At 44.6% G+C, this 21,292-nt stretch overlaps 1 protein-coding gene across 2 annotated transcripts in view; it reads right to left on the minus strand.

The window, feature by feature from the left end:
• ZXDC (ZXD family zinc finger C) overlaps positions 1–21,292 on the minus strand; it is a 1,157,677-nt gene that overhangs the window by 468,579 nt on the left and 667,806 nt on the right. For both annotated transcript variants that reach the window (XM_044078595.1, XM_044078596.1), the window contains exon 8: positions 20,721–20,896. In XM_044078595.1, the coding sequence (XP_043934530.1) occupies positions 20,721–20,896 (176 nt within the window). The remainder of the gene's footprint in view (positions 1–20,720; positions 20,897–21,292) is intronic.

The following is a 21,292-nucleotide window of genomic DNA, read 5'->3' on the forward strand; positions in this document are numbered from 1 at the left end:
GTGCCACCGTATCCACACAAGCACCAATGAATTCCAGGACTTGAGTGAGGAAGAGCTGAGACTTGGCATAGTTCACTGTGAAGCCCAGTTGAAGACATGGTTGGAGCAAATAGTCTCTGATCTGAATCAGTAGAGGTTTGGTGGGAGAAGACAGAAGCCAGTTGTCGAGATAAGCATACACCCAGAATCCTAGCAGTCTCAAGTGAGCTGTGACCACTGCTATGCACTTGATGAACACCATGGGGATTGTGGTGAGACCAAAGGGCACTGTCTTGAACTGGTAGTGAATGGCTCCCAGCCAGAAGCATAGGAATCTCCAGGACTGTCTGTCTATTTTGATGTGATAGTACACATCCTGGAGATCTACCCAGCACATCCAACTGTCCTTCTGCAACAGAGGCAGAATGGACTGAATTGTGATTATTTGTAACTTTGAGTGTTTGACAAACTAATTCAGACTGCTGAGATCCAAAACTGGCCTTACATCCCAGTTTTTCTATGGCAATACAAAGAATCTCAAAGTTCTGGATCCTTGCTTGTCAAGCAGAACCACCTGGATGACTCTCTTTGCCAGTCTTTTTTTTAGTTCTATGGCAGCTGCTTTCCTCTGACTGGGTGGAACATCAGGAAACCTTTTGTTCCGATTGGCAGGCTGAAGGGAAAAGGGTATGCAATAACCTCTGGACATTATAGCCTACACTCAAGCGCCTTTGGTGATGGCTATTCAGGCTTCTGAGTGCAGAGATATGCACCCCCTGACTACCTCCAAAGTGCAGCAGCCAGGCATCCTTTCAGGAGCACTGAAAGGGTTTCTCAAAGAAAGGGCTCCTGAAGCCCTATTGTTATGGGCCACCTCTGCCACAAGGGTGACATCTGCCATTAGATCTCCCCCCCCCCCGCCACAGGGGCATTTCTCTACAGGAATCCTGGGAAGACCCGTTTGTCTTGTAAAACCACATCTTTCTACCTCCTCTGTGGTTCCAGGAAAAAGTCCTCCGAAGAGTACAGAAACGTATGCCTGTGACAGATAATGTCTTCCTATCCTGCTCGCTCATGGAGAGAGCTTCCTTCACCTTAGAGCCAAACAAGGTGGATTCATCAAAGGGAGCAGCGATTAATGATGGCTCTGTAAAATCACAAAGGTGCATCCAGGCATGCCTTTTTATGGCAATTCCTGAACCAGCAGCTCTCAAAGCTCCATATGAGGTGCGAGAAATCAGCCTCATGGAAGTGGTCGACAGAGACTGAAGGGTAGCCAGTTATGAAGAAAGAGTTGTCTTGTCTTCTGCAGACATGGACCCTGAGAGGGCATTGCAAAAGTCCTTAATTCCCACTGAAAGCACATAACATGTGCCAAGTAATTCAGCAACCTAAGGACAAAGATCATGGGTGCATAAACATGCCTCCCAAACATACCTCTCAACTGTACAGATTTTCACAGAAGGTCCAGATTTTTGCCTCATATTTTTGGTCCATTTTTCATAAAATTGTGGTTTTTCTGTAACATCACTGGAAATTATTGAACAATGAAGTCAGTAAATAATGACAGACATTTGAGTTTCAGATTTCATACCCTTAAGAAAATTCATGCTAATCATACCTCTCTCAACCTCTTACAGCAAGAAATCTGGACAAAGCCATAACTAAAGGTAGGACAAAAGCCCAAAAATAGGGACGTTTTTTAAATATTACTGTTACAAACATAAAAGGTCGATAGAATAACAGGTTTTGCATTAGCATGTACTTTCTACAGTATACAAAGTCTGAAACTCAAATGGGAAAATCTGGACTAATAGTATCTTCTTTCTCAGACCCATAATCCAATGGAGAAGGATCTGAGAAGAGTATGCCAAAGACTTTTCCCCAGAATACAAATCCACATCCAAAGAGTCTTGCTCCCTAGGCCTATTAACAGTAAACGAACCGCAGACCGCGAGTGTCGGTCTTTTTCTTTGCGTTTTTTAACAATTTGGGTAGTCGGAGGATCCGACGGCATAATGTACGCAAAATCTGAGCCGAAAAACTGTTCAGCAAACTCCGACCGACGCCTAAGCGTTCGTCGGTTGAAGGAAGCACAGGCCGAACAGGCTGCTACGTCGTGGTCTGGGCCTAAGCAAGGCAGACAGTAAGAGTGGAAATCTTTATGAGGTATTTGTTTCCCACAAGTTAAACAGTTATTGACTTTTTCTGACATCGGCTGAGGCAAGAAATAGTCCCCAATGGGGTACTTAGCTTTTTAGAAGTCTTCGAAGTAGTATTCGGTAGTAGTAATCTCTGGATCTGACCGACCGGCACTTGCGAACAGCTTCTGCTTCGGGCGCCACGCGGCAAGAAAGACTGGGGAAAATGGCGTCGGCTGATGCCTTTATACCCGAAGACCAGCAGAGATGACATCGGGTGAAGTGCGACATCAGCCGAAGCTGGACCCAGACTTTGGAATCCGGCCGACCGAAGGGCTGCCTGACGACAGGACAACCCATTTGTTATGACTGCAGATGCTACCTTGAAGGACATCTCCTCAAGGAGGCTTTAAAGCCATCAAAGCATTAAACAACCTCTGAGTAAAATCCTGCCATTCACATTGGGAATCTTTAACAAGCAGAGGAAATATGCTTTTTCTTTTGAGGGATAACCGCCAAAAAAACTAGGCTGTTCGTACCTTTGGTGACACTATCAACGTAGTAGAATAATCGGACACTTGCTGACACTATCAACTTAGTAAGAATCTCCTCCCATACCAGCATATGTGGAATCCGTTTCAGTCCCTTAGATAATGATCAGCTGAGGCTCCCCCGTGGCACAGGAATCCAAAGCAACAACCAAACAATCTTTTGGGTTTTCACCAGCCTTGACGGAGATGTCTGGAGGATGCTGGACAGCAGATGACTCAGACCATAGTTTTTTGGCCTTCTTCTTCGCAGGTACCTGACCTTTGGGATGGGAAGACTCCACCATAGCACCATGTTCCAACAACTTTAGACACTGGTTTTCCAAATAGACAAGGAGGACAGAAGACTACATAGGGTTTTAGAAGACAAACTCTTAGCAGACAGAACACTGTACAGTCGTGAGAAGCACCCAACAGAAGAGCCACTTCTCATGACATCTTTATGGGGACTCTACCTCCCAGACTGACATTTTCTCTTTCTGGATGACATGTAAACTCAAAAGAAACAAAACAGGAAAAGATAAGAAGAAACCTCAACAGGGCACTTATCCGAACCACAGCTTGGTAACCAACACAGAAGAAGAACATTCAGACCAATGTTCAATGATGGTGTTCAGACTGACAGCAAAGTTGTTCTGAGGTATGTACATCCAGAGATCATCTTTATGCCCTCCGCCTTGTGTGAGGAGCATATCTGTAACATACAACGTCTATAGTTTCTAAAGGCTTTGGTACACTGGCTGGACATTTGAGCTATCCTTGGCAGGAGCTCCCTTATGTTAGGAATACTGCAACAATGATATGGAAGGACATCACAGTATCTGAACTGGCTAGACACAGTAAAGCTTCACCAAGTTCAACTGAAGTGCTGAATATTGTAAAGGAAATAAAAGAACTGGAAGTGGGGTCTTTAGAAAAGGGATGGAGCAAATTACTTAAAAAAAAACACGTAGAATAATGTTCAGGTGCTGGAGTGAGGTTGAAGGGATGGAAGGAATGTAGCAATTTATATAATGTTAGAAGAATGATTGTTAAAATTGCATACTGCACAAAAAATAAGAAATATTGTTTGTTTTCTTTTCTCTTAATCTATGTACACCTACATCACTTTTTCAGCTGTAAAAAGATGTGAAAAATGTGAGTAATGACATTCCATGTGGCTTAGTACTGGGACTCCTCCTGACTGGCAACTCCTTCTTGGATTTCCAAACCTCTTACCCAGAGATGTAGTTAATTTACTGATGACTGCAAGCTGGGTGTTGTTCACTTGGACTCCATACCATTATGACAGCAAGAGCTAAGCCAGACATAACACTGGTGTACTAGAAACAGGATTAAATTATGTGCAGATAGGTATAGCACTGTTACCTCTAATAAATAAATCTCAACCGCAGCTTACAGTGCAGGACACAATTCATTCCAGTCTGATACAGCTGTCAGACATCTTGGCATTTTTTTAGGAAGCTCTTAATGACATGACATCACAAAGTACAGTTGTGTACACTTACCATAAATGTAGATGTTCGAGTGTATTCACTGTTGCAGTCATTACATTTGGGTTATCCTGCTGGCAGGTTGCCCTCAGTCGGCCTGAATTCCAAAGTCTTGGGTCCTGCGTCGGTTGATGTCACCTCTTCCCTGACGTCAGGTCGTCACGGGTATAAAAGATGCAGCCAACGCCATTTTCTTCAGTTTTTCTTGCCCCAGATGTCAGGTGCCCCCAAAAGGGTAAGCTAAAAATATGTAAATAAAACATACATGCACCAAAATAAGCTCTTAATCTATAAGCAAATACACCACCTAGGTTGTATAGATTAGAGAAGTAAAGATAAATTCCAGCAAAAGTAAGGGGGATAGCGGGTGGGTAACCTGGACTGCAACAGTGAATACACTCGAACATCTACATTTATGGTAAGTGTACACAACTGTACTATGTTCTTCGTGTTTCACTGTTGTAGTCATTACATTTGGGTAGTGTCCCAAAGCTATGGTTGGGGGGGCTGGAGCTAAACAGCATTAGGAGTAGCTAAGAGGCCCTGCAGAACTGCAGTGGCAAAGCCTGCCCTGGATTTAGAGTAAAGAGGCAGATTGTAATGTTTTGTAAAGGTATGCACTGAACTCCAAGTAGCAGCCTCTAAAATGTCTTTGGTTGGTACTCCCCTGAGAAAGGCTGTAGAAGTGGCTGCAGCTCTGGTTGAATGCGGCCTAATGCCCTTAGGCACTGTTTTGCCATGCTGTGAGTAGCAGAAACGAATGCAGTGACCTATCCACTTTGAAATAGCCTGCTTGGAGATCGCCTTTCCTTGTGATGCTGCGGCATATGCCACTAATAATTGTTCTGTCTTTCTGAAAACTTTAGTTTTGTCCAAGTAGAATCTAAGTTGTCTGTGTACGTCCAAAGAATGCAGAATTTTCTCCCCCTTGTCTGGATTTGAATAAAAAGCTGGCAAATTAATAATTTGGTTAAGAGCTACACTGGATACCACCTTAGGCATAAATGTAGGGTTTGTTCTCAGAGAGACCCTGTCTGGATAAAAAATGATAAAGGGTTCCACAGCCATGAGAGCCTGTAGCTCTGCAACTCGTCTTGCAGAATTTATTGCTAGGAGCAGAGCTGTTTTCCAAGTTAAGAATTTTATATCCGCAGTAGCAGCTGGCTCAAAAGGAGGTAAGGTGAGTTTTTCCAAGACATAATTGAGGACCCAAGCAGGTGTTGGCGTTCTCCTTAGTTCTTGGCTCCTCTGAGGTACTGCCTTAATAAAGGATGAGAAAAGAGTGGTGGCTCTGTATTGTAATGTGCCGAAATGGCAGAGGCATGGATTTTAATTGATGAAAAAGATGGGCCTTTGTCCAGCATCTCAGTTAAGTATTGCAAAATCTGAGAAATATTTGGGACAGCTGTATCAGTTCCTTGAGCTCGGTTCCAAGCACAAAATCTCTTCCATTTCCCAGCATAGGATTTTCTAGTACTAGACCTTCTGGCTTCTAAAATGACATCCATCACAGCTTTACTGAGAGGTGTGGTTTGTATGGCTACATTATCCACCATGCTGCCAGGTTTAGAGTCATGAGTTGGCTGTGGAGAATCTGATTGTTTTGCTGGGACCGTAGATGAGGTATTTGAGGTAAGGTCCAGGCTGGGCATTGGGACAAGTTCCTTAAGCTCGGATACCAGTACTGAGGTGGTCAGTCTGGGGCAATCAGAATCATTTTTGGTTTCTCCTGTCTGACCTTTAGGAGTACCTTGGGGAGGAGAGGCAGTGGAGGAAAGGCATATACGGATAGGTTTGTCCAGCTGAAAGATAAAGCGTCCACTTTCCAAGCTTGTCTATGATAAGTCCTTGTGCAGAATCTTTTTAGTTGATTGTTGTGAGGGAAGGCAAATAGATCTATGTCCGGGCGTCCCCATTTCTTTGTTATCATGCTGAAGACTTGTGGATCCAGGTGCCACTCGTGGGGATCAATGAGGTTTCTGCTTAGTTCATCTGCCAGAGTATTTTCCTTTCCTGGCAGGAATTGTGCCTGCAGATGAACTTGGTAAGTCAATGCTGTGTCCCATAAAGCCATGGCTAGTCTGCAAAGGGGGTAAGAATGAGTGCCCCTCTGCTTGTTTATGTACCACATGACCGTGGTGTTGTCTTGTCTTTATCAGTAGTTGTCCCAGATGAAGTAGGTCCTTGAAGGCTGTCAGGGCATTTTGAACAGCTAGCATCTCTTTTTGACTGATATGTAGATGCTTTTGCTTTGTGGACCAGGTGCTCTGAATGCCTCTTCTTGCCATGTGTACCCCTCAGGAATAATCTGATGTATCCGTCGTTAGGCTCTGCCTGGCTGGGGGTAGTGAGAATGGCTGTCCTTTGTTTTGGTGACAAGCCTTTGCCCACCATCGAAACTCCTGTTGCAGGCAGGGAATGAGAGTAATCATTGTTTCCAGGCTGTGGCAATGTTGTGTCCAGACACTTTTTAGGTACCATTGAATTTTCCTCATAAGCAGTCTTGCATATGGTATTAGTAAGATGCAGGATGCCATGAAGCCCAAAACCTGCAGAATCTTTCTTGCAGATAACTGGGCCTTTGTTGCCATTTCCTTGAAATAGGTAGTCAGTTGCCTTTGTTTGTCTGGAGTGAGAAAAGCCATCTGGGCAGTTGTATTTAAGCTTGCACCCAGGAATATTATCTCTTGAGAGGGTACTAGTTTTGATTTCTTTTTGTTGACTGTGTACCCTAGGCATGTTAAAAGTCTTTTCACAAACGTCAGATGCTATAGTAGAATGTTCTTGTTCTCTGCTTGCATGAGGCAGTCGTCCAAGTAAGGATATATTTGTATTCCTCTTGGTCTGCAGTAAGGAATTACTGGTGCCAGGCACTTTGTGAAGACCTTGGGCGCAGTAGATAAGCCAAAGGGCAGTGCAGAGAACTGGTAATGCTTTAAGCCAGCCTTGCATCTGAGGTATCTTCTGCATGATTGCCTGATTGGGACATGCAGGTATGCCTCTTTTAGGTCTAAAGTCACGAGCCAAGCCTTGCTGCCGAGCATGGGCAGAAGATGCTGCAAGGTCAACATCTTGAATTTTGGTATATCCAGGAAAGTGTTTAGAATAGATAGGTCCAGTATTGGTCTCCATGCTTTGTCCTTTCTGGGTACCAAGAACAGTCTTGAGTAAAACCCTTGCCCCTGCTCTTGCTGTGGCACTTGATGAATAGCCCTCATGTCCATGAGAGCTTCGACTTGTTTTTGAGCCTCTGCCCATTGATTTTTTGGCAGGTCTGGCCAACCATTTGCTCTTGGCAGGGTATGGAAGTGAAACTTGTAGCCTTGTGACACTACGTCTAGAACCCATTTGTCCTGGGTTATAATGTGCCAATTTTGAGAAAAAAGTGCTAGTTTTCCCCCCTACGGGTGCTGCCAGAAGATAAATGCTTGGTGCAGGCAGGGGTAAATCATTGGGATGGTTTCCTATATGGTTGTGCTTTGTCTTCTCCACCTTTGGAGGTAGAAGCACCCCACTGCTTAGAGCTGTAGGAACCTTGCAGCTGTGATCTGCCTCTAGGGCGTCTGGATCTGCCCCTTTGAGGTCTGTCTGAGACTGGAAAGGACCAATTCTTTGTAGGCCAGTGTCTGCTAAATCTAGGTGGCTATACCTGTAAGAAGTCCTTGACCGTTTGCATAGATTTAGCTTTGTCCTCCATTTTCTTTAACATCTCTTCTGCCTTAACACCAAACAAGGTATCATGTTGTAATGGAGCATCTAATAATTTTGCTTTAACATGATCAGGCAGATTTTGTTCCTTTAACCAAGCATGCCTCCCAATGACAGAACCCGTAACAGCGGCCCTGCAGGAGGCCTCCAGAGAATCAAAACCACATTGCAAAGTATGCTTTCCAACTTGTTCAGCTGCATGCAATAAATCCTGCATTTCTTTGTTTTCTGCACATTCAGAATTTACCATCATTTTCTGGTTAAGCAGTGTCATGATATATTGCTGATATTTGAGCATATGAAACTGGCAATTTAAGGCCCTTACAGCTAAGGTAGCAGATGTGTAAATCTTGTTCCCCCATCTATCCAGTGCCCTAGAATCCCTGTCAGAGGGGGTAGGGTTTTTTGCAGTGGGAGCCTTGACCCCTTTGGAACCCTGAGAAATAGTTTCTGGGTCTGCAGTAGGGTTTTTGAAAAGAAATTTATGAGTCAGGGACCCTGTAGTATCTGTCCGGCTTAACAGGAGCTGGAGGTAAGGAGTCAGGGGTCAGACTAGACTCCGAGAACACATCTACAATATCTAACACAGGTGGAATAGCTAGAGGCCTGTGTTGAGGTAGTAAAAGGAAGTCTCTGAGCCTCCTCTTAGATTCTGAAAAGTCTTGGCTCTCCCAGTGGAAGTGCTCCCTCATGGTATGCAAGGTTTCCCCAAAAGAGTAGTCCTCAGGAGAAGAAGCTAAAGGAATTGATTCTTCAGCATCAGAATCGTCATAGGGGGAAGAGAATATTCCTGATCAGAAGAGGAATCAGAAGAAATGGAAATCTGATCTGAAGATTGTCTGTCTCTTGCCAAGGCCTCTTATCAGGAGGGGGATGGGAACCCCTGATCAAGGTAATTAAATCTTCGGCCATTTTGAGCATCTGCTTTTTGGGCATGGAGGCCTGTCCATGTGGCTGGTGAACTTGTTTCTTTGCCTTTAAAGGTGTTTTAGTCTTTGCCTTTGAAGTCGGTTTAATATACAATTGTTTAGGTCTGAATACACCCTCAGAAGCAGATGCCTGCTCAGCGGCTCCGGACCCATCTGAGGGAATAATCTCAGAGGATCCAATACCTTGAGTTTCCAGCGGCCTGGCCGACTCCACGTGGGAGTCGGTAGTGGCCTGCGACTCTAAAGTAGCGGGCGTCAGGGGCTGCGAAAGCGCCTCACTGAGAACCGGCGACTTGCTTAGGAGAAGCTTCGTCTGTTTTGGACCTTGGTTGCCTGTCTTTTTCTTTGCATTTTTTGTGAACTCCGGTAGTCGGATAGCTATCCGATGACCTTGTATAATTAAATCTTCGCCCAAAATAGCTTAATGCAAAATCGTATCGACACTTAATAGTGCGTTGGTTAAATCTAGCTCAAAACCGACAACTAGAAATGTCGTGGACAGGGCCTAGGCAAGGAATACAGTAAGAATGAAAGTCCTTATGAGGTATTTGCTTCCCACAAGAAATACAATTATTAACTTTTTCTGACATCGGTCTGGAGCAAGAAAAAAGTTTCCCCAATGGGGTACTTAGCTTTTAATGAAGACTTTGGATCTGAAACTCGAACATGAAAATCTCAGGAGTCGGCCGACCGGCACTTGTGAACTGCTTCTGCTTCGGGTACCGCGCGGCAAGAAAGACTGGAGAAAATGGCGTCGGCTGCATCTTTTATACCCCTGACGACCTGATGTCAGGGAAGAGGCGACAGCAACTGACGCAGGACCCAAGACTTTGGAATTCAGGCCGACTGAGGGCAACCTGCCAGCAGTATAACCCAAATATAATGACTAACAGTGAAACACGAAGATCATCAGTAGTTCAGAAATTTAATTTATTTGACATTTGTTTACTGGGAAAGTTCAACTGGGCCAGAAAGTGCCCATTTTCAGCAGAGGCCTGGGGACAAAAGCTCCACAATCACAATCTTTCAAAAAACAATTACAGGTACTTTAAACCACAAAATATCATGTTATACCACAAAACATAAGCGTGAAAAACATAGAACATATGTTTCATAGTAGACTGCAATGAAAAAACACAAGCTGGAGAAAATATGTGAGGAAAAATTCATTAGTCACTTATTTGTTACATAGGTTAGCATGCGATAAATGAGACTTGAGACAAATTTAAAAGAGACATAGATTACATTATTAGAGAGAGTGAGGGTAAATTGAGTGATGTCTTAGTATGACAGCTGGCATTCATATTATGGTTATAGGAGGAAGAAGGATAGAGAGAAAAGGAGATTATAAGAAGAGTGCAGGACAGTGTGTCTTTAGGTAGTTAAGGTGAGTAGAAAACAGAGGTAGTGAAAGGTATACAAAGACGAAGTGGATAAGGTAAGGTAGTGGGGAAAACAAAAGTGGAGTAAGGAGGTTGGGGAGGATTGTGAGTTGTGACTTGAGTTGAAGGGGGTGAGCGAAGTACAGTGAGTAAGTTCAGCTAGGACTAGCACAGCAGCATGTCCAGGATTTTGTAAAGATTTCTTTTAGGGAGCATTTAAAGATGGGTAGGGTAGAAAGTTCTGGTGGTTAGAGGTAAGCAGTTCCATTTTTTGCTACTAAGTATGAGTGTAGGCTTTGTCCTGGGGATTTATTTGGTTTACTTATGGTGAGTTGTTTGTCTTCTGATCTGAGAGCTCTTTTGGGGAAATATGTGTTGATTAAACGGGTAAGAGATGGGCAAGCTAATTGTTTGTGTATGACTTTACGGTTTGTGTATGATTTTATGTACTGTTATAAGCTAAATGTAGGACAGGTGGAGGGGGAGTTCGACAGTTAAGGGAATGCAGAGATAGGATTGTTGTGTAAGAACGCACCATAGCTTTGGATAGCCTTCTCTTCTATATGCTGCTGTATCCATAATATAAGGGAGTTTGCCTCTGGTGAACTCTCGTAAGTCCGGCCATTATACAAAAGTTAGATGCTACCGCTAGGGTGCGTGCGACGTCCCACATCTTTCCTTGTGGACATCAGTTGTAAGCGGACGGGTATAAAGTGGACATCACCATGCACACTCCTCAGAAGAGAGTACCGCCGGAATTAGCGACTACAAAGTGGGTGCTCCAGGAGTCAGGCAAGTGTGAGGGGGAAAGGCTGGGGGGAAACTAACTATACAGCAGCATGGAGAAGAGAAGGGCATCTAAAGTTATGGTAAGTTCTTGCACAACAATACTATGTCCTCCTATTCATATGCTGCTGTACACATAACACAAGGGAGAGTGCAAAAGCTCCTGTTCTAAGAAAAGGGTGGAGGACCAGAAGCACTTTCCACAAACCCATGAAAGATGCTCTGGCTCTAGAAACAATGTCCAATTTGTAGTGCTTAGTAAAGGTGTGTACAGAGGAGCATGCAGCTGCTTCAAGAATAGCATCCCTGTCCAAACCTTTAAAAAAATGCCCCCGAGGAGGACATTGCCCTAGTGGAGTGTGCCTTTACTGGAGAGGGGAGCATTCTGCCATGAGTTGTGTAACAGAAAGAGATGATTTTAGATATCCAAGAAGATATGGTTTGCTTGGAAACAGGGTGCCCCAGGGCTCTTGGGTGATATGAGATGAAAAACCTGTCTGATTTGCAGATGGGTTTGGTCTTAATAAATAATATCCGAGTTGTCTGTGTACATCCAAGGAGTGAAGTATTCTTTCAGCTGGGTTTTGTGGAGAGGGGAAAAAGGTTGGCAGGTTGATGGCCAGTTTGAGGACAATTCATTGGGAAGAAGGGTAGTTGTTCTCGAGGGCGTTGAAGAATGACTTTGGGAGTAGGTCTGGCCTCCCAAGTCATGAAGTATCCCTGTTTTATTATACATAGGACCCAAGAGTTCTGGGTGACTGGATTCCAAGCGGGAAGAGATATTGAGAGACGCATGGAAAGAGGGGTGTCTGGGTGAAGTACCTGGTAGTCAGAGGCTACGAGGCTTACCCTGAAAGGGCTGTTTGGAAGCAGGAGTGGAGAAAACAGACTTGGAAAGGAGCTGTTTCCTATGGTCCTTTTTGGTTTTAGCTGGCATTTTCCTAGCACACACACAAAGGAGGTTTTGGCAGGGTAGTTCTTTTGAAAACGTGGAACTGGGGAAACAAAAACATGTCTCAAATCCCGCAGTTCCTTGCCTTTTGTCTGGAAGGCCTTGAAGAGGTCAGTAGCAGCTGTACCAAACAAGTCTTTATTGTCTAGTGGTGTGTCCAGGAGTTTAGACTTGATGTCATCAGGGAGGGGCTGCAATCTAAACCAAGAGCATCTCCATAGTGGTTTAGTTACTTGAGTGCAGGAATTCAAGAGAGTGGATATTCTGGCCTTGGCTGGGGAGTCAGGGAGCTCCCCCAATTTTTTTACCACATCTGCCATCAGAGTCGAAGAATATTTGGCCATGTGTGCCTGGTAGTTGATGGCTCTTACTGCTAAAGTTGCAGAGGTGTATACTTTTTTCCCCACACAATCCATCAGTCTGATCTCTTTATGTGAGGGCAGTAGAGAGGTGGAGGGAAGTAACTTCAAAGTTTTGTCAGCAGCCACAGTGGTAACCGAGGGGTCTGCGGATGGGGCTTTGTACAAGAATCTAGCCTCATTAGGGACACTGTAACATCTATCTGGGTTTTTTGAAGCGGCCAGGAAGGCATCCAGGAAAGCAAGGTGTACGGGGGAGGGGGGTGTACAACAGAGGGACTATGAGACTCCAGTTGGAGTAGTTCATAATATCTCTTTTGGGTCTCAGTGACCTGGCTACTGTCCCACTTGAAAAAAATTTGTATTTGTGTAATAGTCTCCCCAAAGGAGAAGTCCTCTCCTGGGTAGTCTGTGCCTTTGAACTCCTCCTCTGGGGAGGCATATCCCAGAGGGGAAGAAATTTGAGAAAAATAAGTGAGGGATTCATCATATGATGAATCCTCTTCTCCAGAGTAGACGTTGGGAGCAGGTCCCCTAGGGGTAGAAGACGAAGGGGCCTGAACTGGAGACAGAGCCTGACATAAGGCCAGGAAGGTGTTTAGACGGCCTTGGGTGAAGGCCTGCCAATCCAGAAGCTGTTTGACAGTAGAAGGTGTCCGACGATGAGCAATATGTTTTGTCTTTTGTTTTCTCTTTTTACGTGACCCTGATGAAGAATCGGAGATATGGTGAAGGGCAGGAGGGCCGGATGACGGGCGATACTCCACAATATCTGAGGCTATACTTTCTCGCACTACAATCTGAGAGACCCCACGTGGACCCTCAGAAATTATGAGCCTAGGTACCCCTTGGCGACCGAATCAGACACCTGCAGTTTCCTCCGGGACGTGACCTCGGGTACTGTAATGGCTTCCTTCGGGCTATCCGCCAAAGGAAGATCCAAGGACTCCGGCTCGGACTCCAGGCCTTCACCAGCCTCGAGATGTACGGGTGGAGTGGAGGGCACAGCAGTCGGTTCAGACCTAGACCTTTTCGCCTTTTTGACTGGTGACTCATCCGAGGAACCTGATGTTGAAACCATACCAAAAGCTAACCGTTTAAGTCTCTGATACTATAGGCAGAGTTTTAATGCTGCTAAGTGGCTTTTAAGGGTTTTGAGGATAAAGGCCTGACAAATACTACAGGGGTGTGGTTGTGTTCTTGGTCTACGCAAAACAGGCAGAGCTCATGCAAATCCTTATGTGGAATTTGCCTTCCACACCTACACTTGCCCTTTCAGCCGGAAATGAACCCAAAGCAGTAGCAAGCAAATAACCCCCCCCCCCCTATGGGGTGCTTATCTAAAGCTGGATGGTGTAAAATCACTTTTCCGAAGGAGCGACGACCAGAGATGGCAGTCACACAGGTGGCAGAAAAGTTCTGAACAGGGTGCGTGCTGACATCTGCTTTATACCAGACATCCGCAGGGAGAGGCGCAGGACATAGCATGCACCCTAGCAGTAGCATCTAACTTTTGTATAATGGCTGGACATACGAGAGTTCACCAGAGGCAAACTCTCTTGTGTTATGGATACAGCAGCATATGAATAGAAGGACATTTACAGTGATGGGCAAATGAGGATGAATTAGTAGCAAACTTGGCAATTTTAACAGCTTTCAATTTTGCTTTTTATGGAGGATTGTAAATTGGTTAGACTTGGTGATCCACAGAGCTACAGCAAGTTTTGTGGGTATACTCAGAAAATTCTTTAAAAATTCTAATACCTAAAAGTATCTCATATAGCTCAAAGGAAGTTATAATTTGTTAATAATCTGCCCTGATCAAACCAATTACAGAACATAATGCCTCTTTAACTGCATCTAAACCAAACACATCATCATCATCATCTTCTTTCGGCTTTTCCTGGTTAGGGGTTGCCACAGCGGATCACCTGTCCGCTCATGAGTGGCAGTGGAGTTTTACGGTGTCGAGTTGCCAGCTCGGCGTCCAACCTCCCACAGAAGGCACACACATGCACACACTCACACCTAGGGCCAATTTAGTGTCCCCAATCCCTTTGGGATGTGGGAGGAAACCGGAGCACCCAGAGGAAACCCACGCGACCACAAGGAGGACATGCAGACTCCGCACAGAAGGCACCCCAGCAGAGGATCAAACCGAACCTCCTGCTGTGAAGCAGCAATGCTAACCACTGCACCACACATCATGTAACTAGAAAGAAAGTACAGTTGTGTACCTACCATAAATGTAGATTTTCGAGTGTATTCACTGTTGTAGTCATTACACTTGGGTTATCCTGCTGGCAGGCTACCCACAGTTGGCCAGAGTTCCAAAGTTTAGGTCCAGCGTCGGTTGCTGTCGCCTCTTCCCTGACGTCAGTGCGCCAGGGGTATAAAAGATGCAACCGATGCCATTTTCTTCAGATTTTTTTGCCCCAGATGTCAGGTGCCCCCAGACAGGAAGGCTGAAAAAATAAAATTATGCCAAAAAGCATGCATGTACTAATATAAACATTTCCTTCAACTACAAGCAAATATACCACATAGGTTGTATAGAGTTGAGAAGTACAGAAAAGTCCCAGCAATGAAAAGGGGGATGGTGGGTGGGTAACCTGGACTGCAACAGTGAATACACTCGAACATCTACATTTATGGTAGGTACACAACTGTACTATGTTCATCGTGTTTCACTGTTGCAGTCATTACACTTGGGTTGAATCCCAAAGCTGAGGTTGGGTGGCTGGGCCTAAATAGGATTAGGAGAGGCTACCAGGCCCTGCAGAACTGCAGTGGCAAAGCCTGCTCTGGATTTAGAGTAGAGAGGTAAGTGGTAGTGCTTGGTGAAAAGTGTGCACTGAACTCCAGGTTGCAGCTTCTAAAATGTCTTTGGTTGGTACTCATCTGAGAAAGGCTGCTGAAGTGGCTGCTGCTCTGATAGAATGTGGCCTAATGCCCTTAAGCACAGATTCGTCATGTTGTGCATAACAGAAGCGAATGCAGTGTCCTGTCCATTTTGAAATTGTCTGCTTTGAGATAGGCTTTCCTTGTGATCCTGCAGCATAGGCTACAAACAGTTGCTCAGTTTTTCTGAAAGCTTTTGTTTTGCCCAAGTAGAATCGTAGCTGTCTGTGTATGTCCAAAGCATGCAGAAGTCTCTCCCCTTTATTCTGGGGATTTGGATAGAAAGTTGGTAAATGAATGGTTTGGTTAAGAGCCACATTGGTAACCACCTTTGGCATGAATGTTGGGTTTGTCCTAAGAGAGACCCTGTCCTGGTGAAAAATTATGAAAGGTTCCACGGCCATTAATACCTGCAACTCTGAGACTCTTCTTGCTGAAGTTATTGCTAGGAGCAGAGCAGTTTTCCATGATAAGAATTTTATATCAGCTGTGCTGGCTGGTTCAAAAGGAGGCAGTGTGAGCTTTTCTAAAACAAAATTGAGATTCCAAGTAGGTACTGGTGCTCTCCTTGGGGGGGTCTTATGTTTTTTGCCCCTCTGAGGTACTGCCTTAGTAGTGGATGTAAAAAAATTAGGAGGTTCCGTATTGTAATGAGCTGAAATGGCAGAGGCATGGATCTTAATAGATGAGAAGGATAGGCCTTTGTCCAGCATCTCAGTTAGGTATTGTAAAATCTGAGGTATATTTGGAACAAGTGGTACGAGCCCTTGTGCCTGGTTCCAAGCACAGAATCTCTTCCATTTTTCTGCATAAGATTTCCTAGTGCTGGGCTTCCTAGCTTCTAAAATGACATCCATAACAGCTTTAGAGAGAGGTGCGGTCTGAGTGGCTACATTATCTGCCATGCTGCCAGATTTAAGGTTCTGAGTTGACTGTGGAGAATCTGATTGTTTTGTTGAGTCAGAAGATGAGGAATTTGAGCTAAAGGCCAGGCTGGGCCATGAGACAAGCTCTTTAGGATTGGGTGCCAGTGCTGGTGTGGCCAATCTGTGGCAATCAGGATCATTTTTAGCCTCTCGTCTGACTTTTAGGAGCACCTTGGGAAGACGAGGCAGTGGAGGGAAGGCATACACTGTCAGGGTTTTTCCAGCTGAATGAGAGCATCCACCTTCCATGCTTGTGAGTGATAAGTTATTGTGGAGAATTTCTGTAGTTGGCATATGTGAGGGGAGGCAAAAAGATCTATGCCTGGGCGTCCCCATTTCCTTGTTATCATGCTGAACACCTGTGGATTTAGTTTCCATTTGTGAGGATCCATGATATTTCTGCTTAGTTCGTCTGCCAGTGTATTTTTCGTTCCAGGCAGGAATTGTGCCTGCAGAAGTACTTTATAGGTCAGTGCTGTGTTCCACAAAGTCATGGCTTGCCTGCAGAGGGGGTAGGAATGTGTGCCCCCTTGCTTGTTTATGTACCACATAACTGTGGTATTGTCCGTCTTTATTAATAGTTGTCCTGGATGTAGTAGGTCCTTGAAAGCTGTCAGGGCATTCTGTACAGCTAGCATCTCTTTTTGATTGATGTGAAGATGCATTTGTTCCTTGGGCCACGTGCCCTGAATACATTTTCCTGCCATATGTGCCCCCCAGGCATAATCCTATGCATCCGTTGTTATTGTCTGCCTGGCTGTGGGTAAGGTGAAAGACTGTCCCTTGTTGTGGTGACAGGCCTGGGACCACCATCGAAACTCCTGTTGTAGGCAGGGAATTAAAGTTATTATTGTTTCCAGGCTGTGGCAATGTTGAGTCCAAACATTTTTTAGATACCACTGTAGTTTCCTCATATGCAGTCTTGCAAATGGAATTAGTAGAATGCAGGATGCCATGAAGCCCAGGGCCTGCAGAATTTTTCTTGCAGGGAGCTGGGTCTTTGTTGCCATCATTTGAAAGTAATGAGTCAGTTGCCTTTGCTTGTCTGGCGTGAGATAAGCCATCTGGGCAGTTGTACTTAAGCTTGCACCCAGGAATATAATCTCTTGAGAGGGCACTAGTTTTGATTTATTTTCGTTTACTGTGTACCCTAGGCAAATTAGTAATCTTTTTACAAATGCCAGATGCTTTAGAAGAATGTCCTTGCTTGCTGCTTGAATAAGTAGGGATATATTTGAATTCCTTTTTGTCTACAAAATGCAATTACTGGTGCCAGGCATTTTGTGAAGACCCTGGGCGCAGTAGATAAGCCAAAGGGCAGTGCAGAGAACTGGTAATGCATTGAGCCAGCTATGAATCTGAGGTATCTTCTGCAAGATTGTCTGAATGGGACATGCAGGTATGCCTCCTTGAGGTCCAAAGTAACTAGCCAAGCCTTCTTGCCCAGCATGGGTAGAAGTTGCTGCAGTGTTAACATTTTGAATTTTGGAACATCCAGGAAAGTACTTAGGATTGACAAGTCCAGTATTGGTCTCCAGGCTTTGTCCTTTCTGGGTACTAGGAAAAGTCTCGAGTAAAATCCTTGTCCTTGTTCTTGCTGTGGTACTCTTTGAATAGCTTCCATGTCCATGAGAGCAGCAATTTGTTTTTGTGCCTCTGCCCATTGGTTTTGTGGCAGGTCCGGCATACCTTTTGATTTTGGAAGGGTGGGAAAGTGGAACCTGTAACCCTGAGAAACAATATTCAGTACCCATTTGTCCTGGGTGATTATGTGCCAATTTTGTGAGAAAAGTGCTAGCTTTCCCCCTAGGGGTGCTGCCAAGTGCTTGGCATTTGTAGAGGGAAGTCATTGGGACTGTTTCCTATAAGGTTGTGACTTGTCTTCTCCTCCTTTGGGGGTGGAAGCACCCCATTGTTTACATCTGTAGGAGCCTTGGGGCTGAGATCTGCCTCTTTGTGGCCTGACACTGGAAAGGACCAATTTTTTGAGGGCCAGTTTCTGCTAAACCTAGGTGGTTGAACCTGTAAGAAATCCTTTACTGTCTGCATTGATTTTGCTTTATCCTCCATTTTCTTTAACACCTCTTCTGCCTTAACATCAAACAAAGTATCATGCTGTAGTGGGGCATCCAATAATTTTACTTTAACATGTTCAGGTAAACTTTGTTCTTTCAACCAAGCATGCCTTCGAATGACAGAGCCTGCAACTACGGCTCTACAAGAAGCCTCTAATGAATCAAAACCACATTGCAGAGTATGCTTTCCCATTTGTTCAGCTGCATGCAATAAATCCTGCATTTCCTTACTGTCAGGACTTTGAGTTTGTAAGCATTTTCAGTTTTAACAAAGACATGAGGTACTGCTGATATTTAAGCATGTGAAACTGGCAATTTAAAGCCCTTACAGCTAAAGTAGCAGAAGTGTAAACTTGTTTTCCCTCATCTATCCAGAGCTCTGGAATCCCTATCAGAGGGGACAGGGTTTTTAGCAGTGGAAGCCTTAACCCCTTTGGGACCCTGAGAAATTGTTTCTGGGTCCGCAGCAGGGTTTTTGTAAAGAAATTTATGAGAGTCAGGGACCCTGTAGTACCTGTCTGGCTTGATTGGTGCAGGGAGTAAACAATCAGGAGACAGACTGGATTCAGAGAAAACATCATCAACAATATCAAGCACAGGGGGAATAGCCAGGGGCCTGTGCTGAGGCAATAAAAGAAAGTCTCTGAGCCTTTTCTTGGATTCTGAGTAATCCTGGCTCTCCCAATGGAAATGCTCCCTCAGGGTGTGCAGGGTTTCCCCAAAAGAATAATCATCAGGAGGAGAGGCTGAAAGTAAAGATTCTTCTGCAACAGAGTCCTTATAGGGAGGGAGAGAATATCCCTGATCTGAAGAGGAATCAGAGGAAATAGAAACCTGGTCAGAGGAATCATAGTCAGTGTCTTGCCTAGGCCGTTTATCAGGAGGGGGATGGGAACCCCTGATCAAAGTAATTAGGTCTTCGGCCATTTTAAGCATCTGTTTCTTTGGCATGGTTGACTGTTCAGGAGAATGCTGTATTTGTTTCCTTGTCTTTAACAGTGTTTTTGACTTTGCCTTGGCTGCTGCAGTGGACTTAATAGTAAGCTGTGAAGGTCTGAAAACACCCTCAGAAGCCGATGCCTGCTCAGTGGCTCCGGATCCATCCGAGGGAATAGTTTCTGCAGGCCCAATACCTTGAGTTTCCACAGGCCTAGGTGTCACCACGTGGGTGTCGGATACGGCCTGTGGCTCTGAGGTAACGGGTGTCAGGGGCTGCGAAAGCGCTTCACTGAGAACCGGCGACTGGCCTAGAAGAGGCTTCGTCGTCGGTTTTGGACCTCAGATGCCTGTCCTTTTCTTTGTCTTTGCATTTTTTATGAATTCCGGTCGTCGGTTGTTCCGACGGCATTATGTAGTTAAACCTTCGGCCAAAGTAATGTAAAGCAAAATCAAACCGACGCTTAATAGTGCGTTTGTTGAATCTAGCAAAAAACCGACAACTAGTAACGTCATGGTCAGGGCCTAGGCAAGGAATACAGTAAGAGTGAAAGTCCTTATGAGCTATTTGCTTCCCACAAAAAATACAATTAACTTTTACTGACATTGGTCTGGAGCAAGAAAAAGTTTCCCCAACGGGGTACTTAGCTTTACTGAAGACTTCGGTTCTGAAACTCGATTTCGAAAATCTCAGGAGTCGGCTGACTGGCACTTGCGAACTGCTTTTGCTTCGGGCACCGGGCGGCAAGAAAGACTGGAGAAAATGGCGTCGGTTGTATCTTTTATACCCCTGGCGCACTGACATCAGGGAAGAGGCGAAAGCAACTGACGCCGGACCTAGACTTTGGAACTCTGGCCGACTGCGGGTAGCCTGCCAGCAGGATAACCCAAGTGTAATGACTGCAACAGTGAAACACGATGAACATCAGAAAGGTTCTTAACCTAAAAAGATCATGGGACCGAACACACTCTGCTACCAAGATAAGCCTGAATTTCTATCCCTATACTCGTCACCTTATAACATGTCTATCGTTCTGTGATGTCAACCCTTCTTGATCTCCACCCCCACAAAACAAATGGTTCAACAAACACCTGAACTACAGGCATCCACCTCCATTAAAATTAAGTAAGATGAGTGTGTGTGTGTGTGTGTGTGTGGGGGGGGGGGGGGGTAGGTCTGTTACTTCTGCTACATATAAACCACAGCAACAGCTTCACCTCCTTTAAGGCAAACTTTGATAATTGGATGGTTGCCCATAAATTCACCTTGGGCCTGACCTGTTTTGCCCTAATGGAGGTAGATGTGGCCTATGAGAGTGGGTACTGACAAGGTAACTATGGTCAATGGATTGACTCTGCCTTGTAAACTCTATAAATCTATGAGGGTGGACCTCTTCATCACAAATCTCACGTTACCAACGTGAAAAACTTGAAGCATTCTATGGCTCCCTGTGTAAACAGACTGGTAAAATATTTCAGTTTTTAATTGAAAAACAATTTAAACCCTAGACTCAGGTATCAAACATACACACAAAAAAAGAAGGTGCAGTTGAAATCTCAGCACATATGCAGTTACTTCAATGCTACTGCCAAGGAATGCCTTACCTGCAATAGCTGAATCTGGACAAACTGAGCACCCGTTCCTGGATCCCGTATAGTTAATCCACAACTTGGCAACACAATGCCACTGTTGCCACATAATCGACCACTAGGATTAACAGATGAGCTGCTAATGCCAACCTTGCTGCATTTGTTTTTTTTCTGCATTAGGCTCCCTATTCCTGGAAACCAGAAAGTAAAATTTATAAGGCTCCCTATTCCTGGAAACCAGAAAGTAAAATTTATAAGATGTTAGAACAGTTACAAAGTTACTTTAAGAAGTAAAAGTGGACACCAAAGATTCAGCCGTAGTCATCTTTCAATACTTGCAAGCTATATTCTGTGTGAGAATCATATACTCAGATTCGAAACTCCATGCCTACTTTCCAGCACCAGAATACCATATACAAGGCAATTATGGAGTTCAGGACATCACATCCAATAAAAGACTATTCTCTACCTGTGACATACAATATTACTGCAGTACAGGAAAATAACTTAAACTTACATACTTACTATAATGAAAAAGACAGCCCATCTGTAGCTCTCCAGTTGTTTTTGATGCATGGATCACTGCA

This window comes from Protopterus annectens, chromosome 7.part1 (genome assembly GCF_019279795.1).
Source record: "Protopterus annectens isolate FY-2018-M chromosome 7.part1, PAN1.0, whole genome shotgun sequence".
Classification (NCBI taxonomy): Eukaryota; Metazoa; Chordata; order Ceratodontiformes; family Protopteridae; genus Protopterus; species Protopterus annectens.